This window comes from Vulpes vulpes, chromosome 15, assembly GCF_048418805.1.
Source record: "Vulpes vulpes isolate BD-2025 chromosome 15, VulVul3, whole genome shotgun sequence".
Lineage (NCBI taxonomy): Eukaryota > Metazoa > Chordata > Mammalia > Carnivora > Canidae > Vulpes > Vulpes vulpes.
The window spans coordinates 77,517,897-77,536,358 of NC_132794.1; the positions used below are offsets into that span (position 1 = coordinate 77,517,897).

The following is an 18,462-nucleotide window of genomic DNA, read 5'->3' on the forward strand; positions in this document are numbered from 1 at the left end:
AGCAGCAATGTCCACAATAGCCAAACTGTGGAAGGAGCCTCGGTGTCCATTGAAAGATGAATGGATAAAGAAGATGTGGTCTATGTATACAATGGAATATTACTCAGCCATTAGAAACGACGAATACCCACCATTTGCTTCAACGTGGATGGAACTGGAGGGTATTATGCTGAGTGAAATAAGCCAATCGGAGAAGGACAAACAGTGTATGTTCTCATTCATTTGGGGAATATAAATAATAGTGAAAGGGAATATAAAGGAAGGGAGAAGAAATGTGTGGGAAATATCAGGAAGGGAGACAGAACATAAAGACTCCTAACTCTGGGAAACGAACTAGGGGTGGTAGAAGGGGAGGAGGGCAGGGGGTGGGGGGGAACGGGTGACGGGCACTGAGGGGGACACTTGATGGGATGAGCACTGGGTGTTATTCTGTATGTTGGTAAATTGAACACCGATAAAAATTAATTTATTAAAAAAAAGAAAACAATAAATAAATGTTAGGTAATATTTTGACAACTACAAAAAAAAACACAAAATACATCAGAGTAATCATATGGGAACAAGGAAGATGGAAGACCTCATACGACTTGCAAAGATCACTATTAAGGACTCTCGAGCAAAGATCGAGCAGATTGTGGAGAGCTGCCCTGCATGCCAGTTAACTAATGCCACCGCCCATGGATCTAACCCAGGCACACGGCTCCAGAGGGACCACTCAGGAGCCTACTGGGAAGTGGACTTCACTGAGATAAAACCTGGAAAATACGGATACAGGTATTTATTAGTGTTTGTAGATACTTTTTCAGGATGGACAGAGGCATTTCCCACCAAACATGAAACAGCAGAGACCGTGACCAAGAAACTGCTGGAAGACATCTTGCCGAGGTATGGTTTTCCTGTTAAGATTGGGTCAGACAATGGCCCAGGATTCATCTCTAAGGTAACATGGGGAGTAGCACTAGTACTTGGGGCAGATTGGAAATTATATTGTGCATATAGGCCCCCAGAGCTCAGGACAGGTAGAGAGGATGAACAGAACATTAAAGGAGACCTTAACTAAATTAGCCCTGGAGACTGGCGGGGACTGGGTGACTCTCCTCCCCTTTGCCCTATATAGGGTGAGGAACTCCCCATATAAGATAGGACTGACTCCCTAGGAGATCATGTTCAGTCTTCCTATTATCCCCAATTTAAAACCTGAGGTGCTTGCTGAGTTTGATGATCACCAACTTCTTTTCTCCCTCCATATGTTACAATGAACTCATGAGCAGGTGTGGCCTAAGCTGAGGGCCCTCTATGAGACTGGGCCACCCCTGGAACCTGATCGATATCCGCTGGGTGACTGGGTGTATGTGCGGAGATACCAACACCAGACACTTCAACCTCACTGGAAGAGACCTTACACCGTGATCCTGACCACTCCCACCACTCTCAAGGTTGACGGGATTACTCCCTGGGTCCACTACACCCAGGTCCGGCCAGCTGACCCACATGCCGTTCTCAAGGACTTTGTTCCAGAATGGAAAAGCCAACCCGACAAGGACAATCCCCTAAAGCTAAGACTGTGCTGTTCTCACTTATTTCCCACCTCCAAGACACCCCAGTCTGAGGTTGTCCTTCAAAATAGAAGGGGATTAGACTTAGTCTTCTTACAACAAAGGGTATGGGGGAGGGGTTATGTGCTGCCTTAACGTAGGATGTTGCTTCTTTGCTGGAATGTAAATAGGAGCGAGAACAGCAACAAGGTTGGTTAGAATCCTGGTTTAATCATTCCCCCTGGCTCACTCTGAAAGCAACCTGGACCCATGATTGGGTCCTTCCTGAGGTTCCTCTGAGAGGGGGAAATGTGGAGGCTGAGAAAATTAAGGCCATTCCACTTTAAGTTCAGCGTTAGCACAAGTACAGCCATCCCAGGCCCCTGTGAATAAGAGCTGAACTTTACCTTACTTCAGTTACAGGAAGAAAACAGCTTACAGCTTAACGTCCTAGAAAGCCCTATATTAGAATAAAAACAGAGCCCAAGCCAGTGGCAGGAAGCCCCTATTAGAGTAAGAACAGAGCTCAATGCCCTTGAAGGCCCCATATCAAAATGTAAACAGAACTTGAGGAATTGCTCCACCCCTTCTGGAGATCCCCTAGACCAGCCCTTAAAACTAAGCTAAAACCCACCTCGGGGTCCAAGTCCCTGCTCCGCTGTGTCGGGTATACTTGGACCCAAGCTCAAACTTGTATATAAACCCTAGTGTGTTTGCAACAAAATAAAAAATAAAAAATAAAAAAATAAAAATAACACCGCAGAATGGTCTGCCACAAACAGTGCTAGCTTTGCCATAATGAGGAACCTGAGGGAGCTGGACACCACTGCTAAAATCACTAGCTCTGGATAACACAACTTTAGCAACCATGGAAGAATTAGAAAGTCACCACTACAACTGCTGGCTCAAGTAATGTACCACCTAAGATACTAGGAATGCCGTGCCTGTTATGGTATGGACCAGCGACATGGGTGCTTCTCTACACATTTAAGCTTTGGCTAAGTGCAATATGATTTGTCAAATACACACTTACTACTAGAATTCCTGAGAGATGTAATTTTTAGTTTTCTTGCTTGGACCATACAGAAAGACACACTAGGATGAGAATGTGATTGATGCTGAGTAAACTAGTCTATAATATCTGCAACACAACTCATTGACACTCTTTGAGTTTTCTGCTCTTTTCCCCCAACCCTTCTGCACACTTGTTATCTTCTCAGGCAAAATCCAGCCCTCAAAGTATAGTTTATAATGGAAGATATCAAATCAAATCAAATAGAATGGAAGTCAACAAGAATTTATTCGTGCTCAAACAGCAAAATCAAAGAGATGCAGGACTATACATATTAGTGAACAAGATGGAAATAAAACACAAGATGAAGGAAAAAATTAGTAATACACAATATGGTATGCAAAAAAATTTAATCCATTCCAAATAGAACATAACCTAAATTGCAGATCCATCATCTGTAGGAAGAAGTAATAAGAATATAAATTATTTTATTATATTGTTGTATGTTCCCCAACCAGCATGGAGCCCAATGCAGGACTTGAACTCAGGACCCTGCAATCAAGACCTGAGCTGAGGTCAAGACTCAGATATTTAACTGATTGAGCCACCTAGGCACCTTCAGAATATAATTTTTTTAAATGAATTTAAAAGTAAGATTAGAAAACAGAATGGGGGTGCTTGGGTGGCTCAGTGGTTGAGCATCTGCCTTCAGCTCAGGATGTGACCCCAGGATCCCAGGATTGAGTCCAACATTAGGCTCCTCACAGGGAGCCTGCTTCTCCCTCTGCCTATGTCCCTGCCTCTCTCTGTGTCTCTCATGAATAAATAAATAAAATATAAAATTAAAAAATTAAAATAAAAAAAAAAACAGAATGACCTCTTATGTGAGGTTCCTAGAGTAGACAAATTCGTAAACAGAGAAAGTAGAATAGTGGTTGTCAGTGGATAGAGGGAGGCAGAATGAGGAATTAGTATTTGATGGGTACAGAACTTCAGTTGAAGAAGAGGAAAAAGTTCTGGAGATGGATGGTGGTGTTGGTTGTACAACAGTAAAAATGTACTTAATACCACTGAACACTGTACATTGAAAAATGGTGAAGATGGTAAATTTTATGTTCTGTATATTTTGCCACAATTTTAAAAAATGTCACCAACAACCCAGATTCTTTGCACCACTATACTCTGTTATCCAGGGATCATCTGCTATTATAAGGGGCGATTCTCCTCAAGCCCATGAGAAAATTGTCAACAGCAATTGGAGCTACATATTTTCTTGCTTATAATCTCTTAATAAAGCAAGGACGAAGTTTCCCAAAGGATTCTAACAAACCTTAACTTGAATTTCAAGCAAGTTGAGTGTCTGAACCATAGCTGGCAAAAGGTATAGGTTTATTCTCAGTCCAATCAAGTTCACACCTCAGGTTAAAAGTGGTTTCTCAACTTACCTTGCTGTAACTCAATGGAAAAAGAGATGACAGGAGTGCTGAAGAATCAGCCACAGTGACCACTACTGCCACTATACAATGCTTGCAGCAACCTCAAGTCAAGTGCATAGACTAGGGTGAAAAATCTTGTGCAAAATTCAAGCCATCCTTCCAGTTCCTCCCCAGTTGGCCACTCTCAGTGCCAGCAACACACTCCTACTACATCTCAGTTCTGGTGCCTCCTCCTGTCTTACACTTCAGTAGTAGTGGAGGTCACATTTTTGGGGTACAAGGGAATAGATGGAGAAGTCATCAGAAAAAAGGCCACATTTATATATGTAGCAATATGGGCCTTGAAAACAGGGATTCCTAGGTCCAAACCAAGAAATGCTGAATCAGAACCTTAAATAAAAATTAAATTTAAAAAACCAGAATGAACCACGTCTTCTTTATCCATTCATCTTTCGATGGATAAAGATGTGGCTTATGTATACAATGGAATATTACTCAGTCATTAGAAACGACAAATACCCACCATTTGCTTCGATGTGGATGGAACTGGAGGGTATTATGCTGAGTGAAATAAGTCAATCAGAGAAGGACAAACATTATATGGTCTCATTCATTTGGGGAATATAAAAAATAGTGAAAGGGAATAAAGGGGAAAGGAGAAAAAATAAGTGGGAAATATCAGAAAGGGAGACAGAACATGAAAGACTCCTAACTCTGGGAAATGAACTAGGGGTGGTGGAAGGGGAGGTGGGCAGGGGGTGGGGGTGACTGGGTGGCAGGCACTGAGGTGGGCACTTGATAGGATGAGCATTGGGTGCTATTCTGTATGTTGACAAATTGAACGCCAATAAAAAAATAAATTTATTAAAACAAAAAACAAAAAAAAACAAAATAATAATATAGATACAATAAAAAAATAAAAAATAAAAAAAAACAGAATGAGGAAAAAAAACAGAATGAGGTGAAAAATAAGCTTATAGACCTAAGAAAATAAAGGTCAAAAGTACATGATTATAGAAATAATTAAATAAAAAACTATAAGAAACAAAGTAGACAGCTGAAAATGAACTTACTCATAGGACAAAGATGTGTACATAAATTAATGAAGAGAAGAAAAGACAAAAAACGGATAGTGCATGTAAGACATAGGGGCCTCATCAGAGGTTCAGAAGAAAAACTTAAGACAGGTTGGGGAACTCAAGAAATCTTCCCCTCATGGTATAAGCTTGGAGAGAGAAGCAGCAGCTTCTGTAGGAAAGGTATGAAGCCTCATTCAGTTCCCTTTCTTCTATCTCCCCTAAGGATCAAAAGCATAAGCTGTTGGGAAAATGGCGGCAAACCCTATTATCTACAAAGCACAGGTTAAGACACAATAACATTGGGAATTGGGAAGAAGGGAAAGTATCCTCGTTAAGGCCGTAACATATCCTCTACACCTAAAGAAAGGACAGGTAACTGAAAAGGCACCATCCCTAAGAAACAGGGACACTTCACCTGCCTACAACTGATGCTGAACAAGGACAAGAGAGAATGCACTCCCACCCCCAATTAGGTTAACAAGTAACACTATTACAAAAAAGATCACTCAATATTTACAGCAATAAGATTATTCTGTTTGACACTATAATGGTGGATATATGTCATTGCACATTTGTCCCAATCCATAGAATTTACACACCAACAGTGAACTCTAATATAAATTATGGATTTGGGGTGAAGATAAGTCAATGCAGATTCATTGATTGTCACAAATATACCACTCTGGTGGGGAATACTGATAGTGGGGGAGGCTACACATATAGGAAGGCAGTAAGGATATGGGAAATCTCTGCACCTTCTGCTCAATTTTGCTGCAAACTTAAAACTGCTCTAAAAATTAATCCTATTTTTAAAAAGATAATTACTAATTATAAAGGGGTCAAATCACAGAGAAGACATAACAATGCTAAGTGTGTATGTACCTAACAGAATTTCAAAATACATGAAGAACTGATAGTGCTAAAAGAAGGAAGAATAGTCACAATTATAACTGAAGTCTTCAATACTCTTCATTCATGAATCAATGAAACAAGTACACAGAAATTTAGTAAGGACAGAAAAGAAATGAACAGCTTGATCTAACTGACCTTAATAAAACACTCTGTCCAAAAACATTATAAAAATTCTTCTCAACTGCACATGGAACCTTTCCCAGATAGAGCATATTCTAGGTCAAAAATTAAACCTTAACAAATTAAAAAGAATTAATATAAATTATATCCTTGGACCATAATGAGATTAAACTAAAAATCAACAACATATCTGGAAAACCTTCAAATATTAAGAAAGTTCAAAGCATATTTCTAAATAACCCATGGACCAAAGAAGTCACAAGAGAAATTAAAGAACACACAAACACAAGAGAAACCTCCCCCCAAAAAACCCAAAAAACAAACAAAAAAAAAACACACGAAAACCAACTTTAGAGTAGATTTGCGTTTACAAAAAAAAAAAAAAAGTAGAAGTACAGAGAGTTCCCATATATCTCCTGCTATAGTTTCCCCTATTTCCCCTATTATTAACATTTTATATTAGTATAATACATTTGTTAGAATTAATGAACCAATAATAATACATTATTGTTAACTGAGTCCATAGTTCATTCAGATTTCCTTAGTTTTTCCTAATATCCTTTTATTGTTCCATAATTCCATCTAGGAGTCCTTATTACCTTTAGTTCTTATATCTCCTTAGGCTCCTCTTGGCTGTGATGCTTTCTCAGACTTTCCCTGTGTTTGATGACCTTGGCAGTTTGAGGAGTAATGATCAGATATATTTCTAGGATGCCCCTCTATTGGAATTTTTCTGATGTTTTTCTCATGATTATACTAGGGTTATCAGTTTTGGGGAAGATCACAGAGGTAAAGTGCCATATCCATCACAACATATCAAGGGTACCTACTATCAACATGATTGATTATTATTGATGTTGACCTTAATCACCTGCTGCAGCTGTGTATCACGTTTCTCTACTATACAGTTACTCTTTTCATTCACCTTTCTGAACTGTACTCTTTAGAAGAAAATCACTATGCACAACCTACACTTAAGGGGTGGGGAGTTATGCTCCATCTACTTTAGAGTAGAATATCAACACAACTTATTTGGAATTCTTCTGCATGGGAGGTTTGTTTCTTCTTCCCATTTACTTATATATTCAATTATTTCTTTATATTAGTAAGGACTCACAGATATATTTATTTTATATTTTGAGCTATAATCCAACACTACATTGTATTGGTGCTCAAATTGTTCCAGCTGTGGCCAATGGGAATGTGAAAGCGTTCTTAAGTGAATGTAAATTAAAAGCACATTAAAATTTAGGGGGGTATTGCTAAAGCAATATTCACAGAGAGATCTGTTGTATTAAATGCTTATATTAGATCAGAAGAAAGAACTTATATCAATGAAGAAATCAATCAAATCAATAGGAAAAATACTAAAAGTACTAGTGAACTTAAAAGCTAGTTTATGGAAAAGATCAATAAAAAGACATATACCATATGGTTTCACTCACATGTGGAATTTAAGAATAAAAGAAAAAAAAGGGACAAAATAACAAACTCTTGAATAGAAAGCACAAACTGGTGGTTTCCAGAGGGTGGACAGTTAAATAGATAAAGGGGCTTAAGAGGAACAAACTTCCAGTTATGAAATAAGTAACTTACGGAGATAAAAAGTAAGCATAATGTAGCCCAATAAGATGGTAATAACATTGTGTGGAGACACACAGTGACTATACTTAGTGCGGTGAGCACTAAGCAATATACAGAATTGTTGAATCTCTATATTGCACACCTAAAACTAATATAACATTGTATGTTAAGTATACTTCAAATGAAAATAATAAAGAGAAATAAAATCGCATTGAATTTCAAAAATTAATAAATCTCTAACCAAACTTACCAACAAATAAAAGAGACAAAGCACACTTTACCAAATCAAGAATAAAGAGAGGGCATCAATTCAGATATTACAGACATTGCAAGGTTAATAAGGAAAAATTATGAGCAATTCTAATTCCATAAACTAGACAACTTATATGAATGAGACAAAATGCCAAAGCTCATTAAAGGAAAGAGATTGATAGTCCTTTATCAATTAAAAACATTGAATATTGCAATAGGCTGAATTGTATCCCCGCCAGAGCTTTATGTTAAAGTCCTACATATTTGGATATAGGATCTTTAAAAAGATAACTAAATTAATGAAAATTCTAATCCATTATATAAAAAAAAAGAATAGGACCAAGATACTACACAGGGAAAGATGGCCATCTGCAAGACAAGAAGAGAGGTCTCAGAAGAAATAAAAACTGCCAACACCTTGATCTCCGACAAGAGCCTCCAGAATTGTGAGAAAATACACTTCTGTTTTATAAGCCAATCAGTAGCTAGTTTGACTAGCCAATCAGTCACTTTTTTAATGAAAGCCCTAGAAAATGAATACAAATATGTATTTTAAAACTTTACAAACACAGTTCAAGGACTAAATGGTTTCACTGGTTTGGTTTCTACCAAACATTTAAGAGAGCAGTAAGAGCAATTTTGTACAAACTCTTCCGGAATATAAAATAGGAGGGATCACTTCCAGACTAATTTTATGAGGGCAACTTTACCCTGATACTCAAACCAGAAAAAGACATCACAAAAAATAAAATCACAAATCAGTATCTATCATGAATATAAATGCAAAAATCCTCAACAAAATACTAGCAAATCAAATTAAGCAACATATAAAAAAGATAATACACAAAGTTAGGCTTATCCCAGGAATACAAAGTAGGTTCAACATTTGAAAATAAATCATATCAACAAAGAAGAAAAACTATGTGATCATCTCAGTAGATACAGAAAAAGCATTTTAAAAATTCAACATGCATTCATAATGAAATTCTTGGGAAACTAAAATTAGAAAGAATTTCCCTAATATGATAAAAGACATCCACAAAAATCCTACAACTAACAATATACTAAATGATGAAAAACAGAATGTTTTCCCCCTAAAATGGAGTACACTCTCTTTTTTCTTATTCAGCATTGTACCAAAGGTCGCAGCTAGTGTAGTAAGTTAAGGTGGGGTGGGGGGTGGGGGTGGTAGAGAAAGCATACACATTAGAAATGTTGAAAAATAAAACCGTGTCTATTCACAGATAACATGAGTGTCTACATAGGCAAATTCCAAAAAAAAAAAAGAATATACAAAAACATTTCTAAAATTAAGAGAGAATTTAATAAGGTAAAAGGATACAAGGACAAATCAATCATATTTCTTTTTTGTATATTTTTATTGGAGTTCAATTTGCCAACATATAGCATAACACCCAGTGCTCATCCTGTCAAGTGCCCCCCTCAGTGCCCATCATCCAGTCACCCCGTCCCCCACCCACCTCCCCTTCCACTACCCCTTGCTCATTTCCCAGAGTTAGGAGTCTCTCATGTTCTGTCACCCTCATTGATATTTCCCTCTCATTTTCTCTCCTTTCCCTTTTAATCCCTTTCACTATTTTTTATATTCCTCAAACGAATGAAACCATATAATGTTTGTCCTTCTCTGACTGACTTACTTCACTCAGCAGAATACCCTCCAGTTCTATCCACGTTGAAGCAAATGGTGGGTATTTGTCATTTCTAATGGATGAGTAATATTCCATTGTATACATAAACCACATCTTCCTTATCCATTCATCTTTCGATGGACACCAAGGCTCCTTCCACAGTTTGGCTACTGTGGACACTGCTGCTATAAACATTGGGGTGCAGGTGTCCCGGCATTTCATTGCAACTGTATCTTTGGGGTAAATCCCCAGCAGTGCAGTTGCTGGGTCATAGGGCAGATCTATTTTTAACTCTTTGAGGAACCTCCACACAGTTTTCCAGATTGGATGTACCAGTTCACATTCCCAAAAACAGTGCAAGAGGGTTCTCCTTTCACCACATCTTCTCCAACAATCATATTTCTACATACCAGCATGAACACTGGAAGTTAAAATATTTTTAAGTCCCATTTATAATAGCACCAAAACATAGAAGATGCTTAGTTAAAAATCTAACAAAACATGTACAAGATCTGTATGTTTAAAACTATGAAACCCTAATTACTGATGAAATAAATCAAAGCAGACCTAAACAGAGTGAGGGAGAAATACTTCCATCAGGGAACACAACAATGATCCTATTGAGTTAGAACTTGAGAATGCCACCAGGGCATATTAGGTTCCTCATGCTTACTTGAAATGACAGGCAAAGAGGAGTTACCATAATGCTTGGTACAATTAAGTCTAATTTTCAAGGGGAAATTGAGTTTCTATTAAATAGTAGGGACAATAAGGAGTATGTCTAGAATGCAGGTGATCTTTTAGAGTGACTTTACAGTAATTAAAATCAATAGGAAACTTTAACAATTAAATTTAGAATGACTGCTACTAGGTTAGACCAGACAGGGAAGCACAACCCACTGAGGTGCTTGCTGAGGTCAAAGAGAATATGCAATGGGTAGAAGACAGTTCTACCAGATACAACTTTGTGACCAGTTGCACAAATGTGGATGTAATAGTTTTGAGTAAATATTCCTTTTTCAATTTAAATATGATTATATCTATATCATTATATAAATATATTTATATCATATATATTTAAATTTATAAATTAGCCAAATACTTTTGTTTTTATTTAAGGATATTAAAGGGGAGTGTTAATCAGCTTAAGAAGAAAGACATCACTCAAAGACCCAAAAGATTTTTATATCCTATTTTGAGGACAAGGTGAGACTGTGTTTTCAGTTGCCCACAGGTTAACTGTATGATCATAGATGGAACCAAAATGTTTGTATTTGGAGATTAGGTATGGCTTAAAAAGATGTGTATGGGTGGCCAAGTTAACAAAAGATTGACTGAGGTCACTTTGCAATGTCAACATGGCAAGGCTAAACTACTACTTCTCTGAGAATTCTCTTTCCCAAATATTTTCAGTTAAGATGGCTGACAAGAGAGATTCTCATGTGAGATTTTGGAAGGTCAATGTGAAGCAACTGCCTTTTTATAGTTTACAGGATAGCTGATCTCCTGACACACCTTATTCTTTACATAGAGAGGAAACTTAATATCATTGTAAATCTTTCCCAAATGAATATGTCAGGCCACTCTAATCTGAATTTCAAAAGGGTTAACATGGGTATACATGTACCCCAATGTTTATAGCAGCATTATCAGCAACAGCCAAATTATGGAAAGAGCCCAAATGTACATTGACTGGTGAATGGATATAGAAGATGTGAGATATATATATATATATATATATATATATATATATATATATACACACACACACACATACCACAACAAACAAAAAGGTTTATGTGGGAATGAACAAAGTAATCTAAAATACCATATGTAGCAATAACCCAAATAGGCCGTAAAGTTTTTTGATTCAAGTACAATTGACCTATAATATCCTATTAGTTTCAGGTGTACAGTGATTTGATGTCTTTATACATTGAGATAATCCCCACAACATGTCTAGTTACCGTCTGTCACCAAAGTTACAATATTATTGTACAATATTATTGCCTATCTTCCTTATGCTTTACATTACATGACTTGTTTATTTTATTACTGAAAGTATGTACCTCTTAATCCCCTTTACATTTATTTTTTTTAAGTTAAGGGAAATATTTGCATTTCTAGATATTACTTAGAACTACTATAATCAAAACAGAATAATATGCCCACAGGAACAAACAAGACAATCAGTGGAAAAGTCTGGATGACAGAAAAAGATCCCAACATTTTTGGGAACTTAATATGTGATACATGTATATGTAAATTTAAATGGGAAAAGTGGCTTAGTGAATGGTACTAGTATAACTGTCTAGTACATTTTCTACAGGTCTACCATACTTAGCAATTAGCAGCAGATAGATTAGTGATCTATATAAAAATGAATGAATGAATGAATGGAAATTCTGGGGGAAATTTAAAAGCATACTTGTACATACTTCCAGTAAAGAACTTTCTAAACATTTTAGGAACTCAGAATAGTTATGAAGGTGTCCCTTCTTAGGTATGGAGCAAGGGAAGAATTTTTATTTGTCTGACAGACAAGATGTCAGCATTTCCAAAATATAAAGAGTTCCTACAAAATAGTAAGAAAAAAATGGCAGAGGATACAAATATGCAAATGAAAAAAGCTAATAAGCATACAATAAGGTACTCATTCTCATTAGCCATGAGAATAATGTGAATTATAGTAACAAGGGACCGCTATTTTTCATTCATCAGATTGGCAAAAGTTAGGAAAAGAGCTATCTAGTGATTATAAAAATATGGAAATTGGACCCTTCAAAACAGCTAGAGCAAAAATAAATTGCTCAAACTTTGGAAAGGAGTCTGATATTATCTATTAAAATAAAAATTAATATATACTTTGACCTACTAAGGAAATCTAACAAAAAAACAGTAGTACATAGGAAATATGTACATGTTGCAGGTTAGTAGTGGGAAAAAAGTCAACAGGAGAATGGGTTATAGTATTTCCATAATATGGAATATTACGCAGCTATTAATATATGATAAACTATATACACAATATGGTTTAGGTCTAAAAAATAAAGTTACAGAGTAACTTACAGCACTTTTTTTTTTATCTAAACTTTAAACAGAAAATCTATGTTTTTATGTCCTTTTGTGTTCATAGAGAAATTGTTACCACTGGTCACATCTGAGTAACAATTTCAGATGATGGGAAGAAATTAACTTTTTCTCTATCTCTTTGTATTGATTTTTATTAATATACACATAAGTTGTTTGAAATTAAAATTTCTTGAACTTTATACTTTTAAAATATTTTATTAAGTATTTAGTAGATATAAAACAATAGTTAAGGAGCACCTGGGTGGCTAAGTCGGTTAATATCCAACTCTTGCTTTTGGCTCAAGTCCTGGGGTAGAGACCCTGTGTGGGGCTCTATGCCCTCAATGTGGAGTTGGCCAGAGATTCTGTTTTTCTTCTCCCTCTGCCTCTCCCTGCCCTCCCCCCACATACTCTCCCTCTCTAAATAAATAAAATCTTAAAAAAAAAAAAACCACAAAACCAAACAATAAATAAAATACCGTTAAGGTATTTATACCTTTAAGGTATAAAAATAGTAACAGTATACTACCCAATGAAAAGGAGAACACTATCATCACCTCTGATGTCCCCATGTGTCCTTCCCCTGCTCCCTCAAGAGTGACCATTGTTCTGAATTGAGCTATCCCTCCTTCAGCTTCATTTGTTTTGTCTACCACATAAGCTCTTTTGCATATTCTGCAGATTTATATAGATGGAATCATATTTTCTTTTAAATCTTGACTTTTATCCTTACACTATATTTAAATGAGTCTGTTCATTTTCAGTTTATACAAATATACTACACTAATTCATCTATTCTAGTATTGAAGGATATCTGGGTTATTTCAGTTTAAGGCTATTACAAATAAGGACAGTGATAATATTCTTGTATGTGTCTTCTGGTGCAAAAGGAGGTATCTCCAAGCTAAGTAACTAGGGCAACTGCTAGGGCATTGGGTATGTACATATTTAAATATGCTAAATTGTTTTTCGTTGTGCACCATACTCACCAATATTGATTATTGTCATACTTTTTAATTTTTAACAATTTAGCCAGTGTAAATTGTTATTTCACTGTGGTTTGATTTTCACTTCCTTGATTAAAAATTAGGTTGAACACCTTTTCATATTTCCTTTTCCGTGAAGTGCCTACTGATGTCTGTCTGGTCAGTTTGTGCTGCTACAACTTATAGACTGTGGGGCTTAAAAAACAAATATCTATTTCTCATAGTCTTGGAGGCTGGAAGTCTGAGACCAGGGTGCCAGCATGGTCCAGTTCTCCCTGAATGCCCTCTCCCAAGTTTGCAGATGGCTCCTTTCTTCCTGCCTCCCCATACAATGGAAAGAGAGCTCTTGTTCCATTGTTCCCTTATACAGGCACCAATCCAATCCCATTATGGGGCTTTGCCCTCATGACCTCATTTTTAACTCAATTAACTCCCCCAAGACCCCATCCTGAAATGCTATCACATTGGAGATTCAATATATTAATTTGGGGGTTGAGGGTAGAAAAGTAGTCCGTAGTATTGCTCAGTTTTCTCCTGTTTTTACTTATTAATTTGTAGCTCTTTATGTTTTCTGGCATTAATTCTTTATTAGCACAGACCTCAGTAACAGGCCCCAGGAGGAACCTAACCCTGAAGTAAAAATGCAGAGGAGGGGACTGGGAAAAACAAAGAGGCTATGGTCTGCTTTCCTGGGGGAACTGGCCTTACTTCCAGAGCTAGGCTAAGCCATTCTCTTTTCTTACAGAAACCAATGCCATATGGTATTGACATTAGTTGTCACTGGGAGACTGGAATAAAGTGAAACAAAATCATCTAATCATCATATCTGAACACAGATAGAACTCAAAGGAATAACCCTCCATATATACCAATGGTAAGTTTCTTGTTCTTCCTGCTGTTGCTGCAGCAGTTTGAATAAAGCTTCTTTATTTTTTTCACCTCAATCTACGAATATTCCCAAAGATTCAGTTCCACAGATGTTTACCATATTACTTTATATTATAATGATACTTATAAAAGAACTACCCTAAATGATAGACAAGAAGAGATGGACTATAAAGGTTATCGCGCACTCATATAATGGAATTTTAGCTTCTAAAAACTGTAGTGTCAATATGTGTTTGTTAAAAAGACATGTTTACAAAGGAATATGCTCATTTTTATTTTAAAAATATATTTGTATTCAAAATTCCACTTCTGGGATCCTTGGGTGGCTCAGCAGTTGAGCGTCTGCCTTCGGCCCAAGACATGATCCTCGGGTCCCGGGTTCGAGTCCCACATTGGGCTCCCTGTGAGGAGCATGCTTCTCCCTCTGCCTGTGTCTCTGCCTCTCTCTCTCTGTGTGTCTCTCATGAATAAATAAATAAAATCTTTAAAAAATTCCACTTCTGCCTAAAATGTAGAAAGCTAGTGTGAGCATCACTAATATAAAAAACTTGAAAAACACAAAATAAAAACAGGAGAGTTGTGATTGCAGAACAATCAAGTAGTCTGAAATCAAAGGAAAAGAAAGACTCCTCCAAGGAGAGACAGGTCACCAACACTGGCTCACTTATAGCGATCAATGGAAGAAAGAGATGCCATATACAATACAAGTGGAAAAGAAGAATTGAGATTAAAAAAACAATATATTGTTGAAGGCTGAATGTGGCCTAGTGTAAGAGCACAGAATTCCAGGAAGCCACAGACACTAGAGAGTTTGCAGCACCTGCATAGACTCAACAGGCCTCTAATAGTTGCTCATGAGAAAGAACTGGACACAGAGTAGGAAATGGAAGAAATCCTTTCCTTGGTGGCACAGGGTTAGAGAATAGTTTATACACTGCCACTGTGGACCTACCTCTCTGCATAGAACAAGTCTTCAGCTGAAGGAGGAAGTACAGCAAATGCTGTTGTTCACAGGTGAAGAACCAATGTAGTTGAAAAAGGCTAAAGAAAAATCCTTTACTCCTGGAGGAAAGGCAGGAAACGGTCCTGAGCTCAAGATCTTACACCGGTACTATCACAGTCTCCTACCTGCTAAGCAAGGACCAGGAAACCTTCTTCCATAGTAAACTTGCCAAAAATACAAAGCAGAATTTGCACGCCATAGTAAGGAGGGGAGCATCACTGATCAAGCCTTTGCCCCCACCCCCATGACAACCAGGAACCGAGAACCTGCTAAGGCTGAGACTGGACTATGACCACAAAGAACAACTCTGCCCTGCTATCCAAGCCAGCCAGCACCAGGCCACCACCAGAGCAGGAGCATGAGTATAGGGAAGAGCCCTTCTGAAGCATTGGTATGCAGGGTAAGCTTAAAGCTGAGGACAGAACAGGAATGTGAAAAGAAACTCTCTAGCATTGCAGTTGCCTCCTTAAGTACAATTCAAATCTTGAGAAGTTTTAAATCAATAGTCCACTGTAGGTAATGACAGCAACACAAAACCAAAATCCAGCTCATGTCCCAAATACACTAAATTAAGAACCTACACTAATGGCCTGGCAGAGGAACAGGCATGACTATTTCCAGGCATAAATTCTATTTAGCTCAATCTCTACTTTTCTACCCCCAACATCAACACTATCAAAATTTACAAGACATACAAGAAGCAGCAGCAGCAATGACAAAAATCACTGTCCAAAAAACAAGGCAATCTCAAAACAACAACAACAACAACAACAACTTAGAAATGACTCATATGTTAAAATCATGAGAGAAGAAGTTCTAAATAACTGTGATTAATATGTTTAAGATCTTATGAAAAAGGTAGATAAAATGTATGAACAGATAGGGAACTTGAACAGAGAAGGAAACTATAAGATAAAGTCAAATGGAAGTTTTCTCAATAAAAAGTTTTGTAAGAGGGGTGCCTGGGTGGCTCAGTCGGTAAAGCATCTGCCTTCAGCTCAGGTAATGATCCCAGGGTCCTTAGATGGAGCCCGACCAGCATAGGGCTCCCTGCTCAGCAGGGAATCTACTTCTCCCTGTCCTTCTGCCCCTCCTCCTGCTCATGCTCGCTTATGCCCACCCACACATGTGCTCTCTCTCAAATAATTAAATAAATTAAAACTTTGTAAGAGAGCTAAAGAATGTTTTCACATGGGCTCATTAGTAGACTAAGAGCAGAGGAAAGAGTCAATAAACTTGCAGATGAGTTGGTAAAAATTACCTTAGACTGAAACACGAAGAGAAAAGAGTAGAAGGAAAAAAGAGAAAAAGCATATAGGCACAGCCCCTTTGGGAAACAGTTTGTGACTTGTGACTCAGAAATCCCACTCCTAGATATATTTACCTTAAAGAAATGGGATCATTGATTTACACAAAAACTGGTATGTGAATGTTTGTAGTGCTTTTGTCCATAATTGTCAAAATGTGGGAACACCCAAATGTCCCTCAACTGCCAAATAGATAAACAAACTAGTATAGTCATACAGTGGAATATACTCTTCAGAAAAAAATTAAATACCAATAAAAGCAATGATGGAGACAAATACAAACAGGGTTACTCTAAGTGAAAGAAGTGGCACTCAAAAGGCAGGATATTTATGATTCTATTTATACCACACTTTGGAAAAGACAAAGCTAACAAGAATGAAAACAGATTACTGGTTGTCAGGTACGGTGGTGGGGTGAGGGGATGACTGACTACAAAAGAACAGAAGAGAAATATGAAGAGTGAAGGAAATGCTCAGCATTTGATGGTGGTGGTAGACCTCTGTCTAATCTCACAGAACTGTATGCTAAAAGGATGAATTTTACCATATGTAAATTAAACTTTAGTATTTAAAAAGTATTTTCTTATAAATTAGTTTTGTGTCAGATCTTTATTTTAATAATTACACAGTGTGAGATTGCCTGAAGTAGATTTGACTTTTTCCAAATTTAAAAAAGTCAATGGAGATGATTCCAGCACTTGAACTAAGGTTGAAATGAGTGATCTCTATAATCCTCTCTAACTCCAAGGTTTTTTTAAGTTTGGGATTCCTCAATCTCACACTTACAGATTTTACATATATATCAATTTATAAGTTCTATATTTATAATTTTTATAACTTATATACATGTAAATATATGTTCATGTTTACATTTATGTTTATATTATATACAAATGTAAATACATATACACAATTTTGAATATTGAATATTACGATTTATTTTTTAAACATATTTGTATTTTCTTTTTTCCTTACAGCATGATTGTGTGTAATCAAAAAAAAGTTACTATTTGACTTATAAAATATATGCTGTGGAACAAATTAAGAAAATGAGGAAGCAGGTCATATGTAAGTCTATATAAATCTGTCATGCCTAGTATAAGAAAATATAAATAGCTCATTTTGTTAAATTGACATGTTTGATATATTAAGATATTTAAGAGAGAAATTTGCCTTTACAAAGGTGGAGTGTGGAGCATTTTCTTCATTCTCAAAAAAAAATCCTAAGAAATCATGCATTCCCCACCTAAAAACGTTTCTCCTAGCTCTTTCCTGCATTTATATCAGAAAATTCCTTGTTCATACCTTTGAAATAAAGACTCTTCAAAAAAAAAGTCTCTTCAAGAATGTGGTAATAAAAATAGGATCAAGTCATACCAGAAAGCTGAGGAGGGACAGTCTGCGATGGCCCTGCAAGCTCTTCATCCTCACTGCTCGACTTGTCTCTTAGAAAGGAGCCACTGGTGGCCCATATGCTCTCACTATCGCCAGAAAAGAAATTTATATATTTTTTCATGGTTTAAAAGAATATATACATTTATGAAAAAATCTCTGATCATCTATATGAATTACTCAGTTGACATTCATCTCCATTTTGGTTCAGCCATGTACTTCTGTTGTCAGCACA

The 18,462-nt window shown here is 36.7% G+C and overlaps 1 protein-coding gene across 14 annotated transcripts in view; it reads right to left on the reverse strand.

The window, feature by feature from the left end:
- Positions 1-18,462, reverse strand: part of PTPN20 (protein tyrosine phosphatase non-receptor type 20) — a 139,020-nt gene that overhangs the window by 44,335 nt on the left and 76,223 nt on the right. For 7 of the 14 annotated variants that reach the window (XM_072739238.1, XM_072739240.1, XM_072739239.1 and 4 more), the window contains one exon: positions 18,213-18,316. The exons of the other annotated variants lie outside the window; for them this stretch is intronic. In XM_072739238.1, the coding sequence (XP_072595339.1) occupies positions 18,213-18,316 (104 nt within the window). The remainder of the gene's footprint in view (positions 1-18,212; positions 18,317-18,462) is intronic. 14 annotated transcript variants of the gene reach the window in all.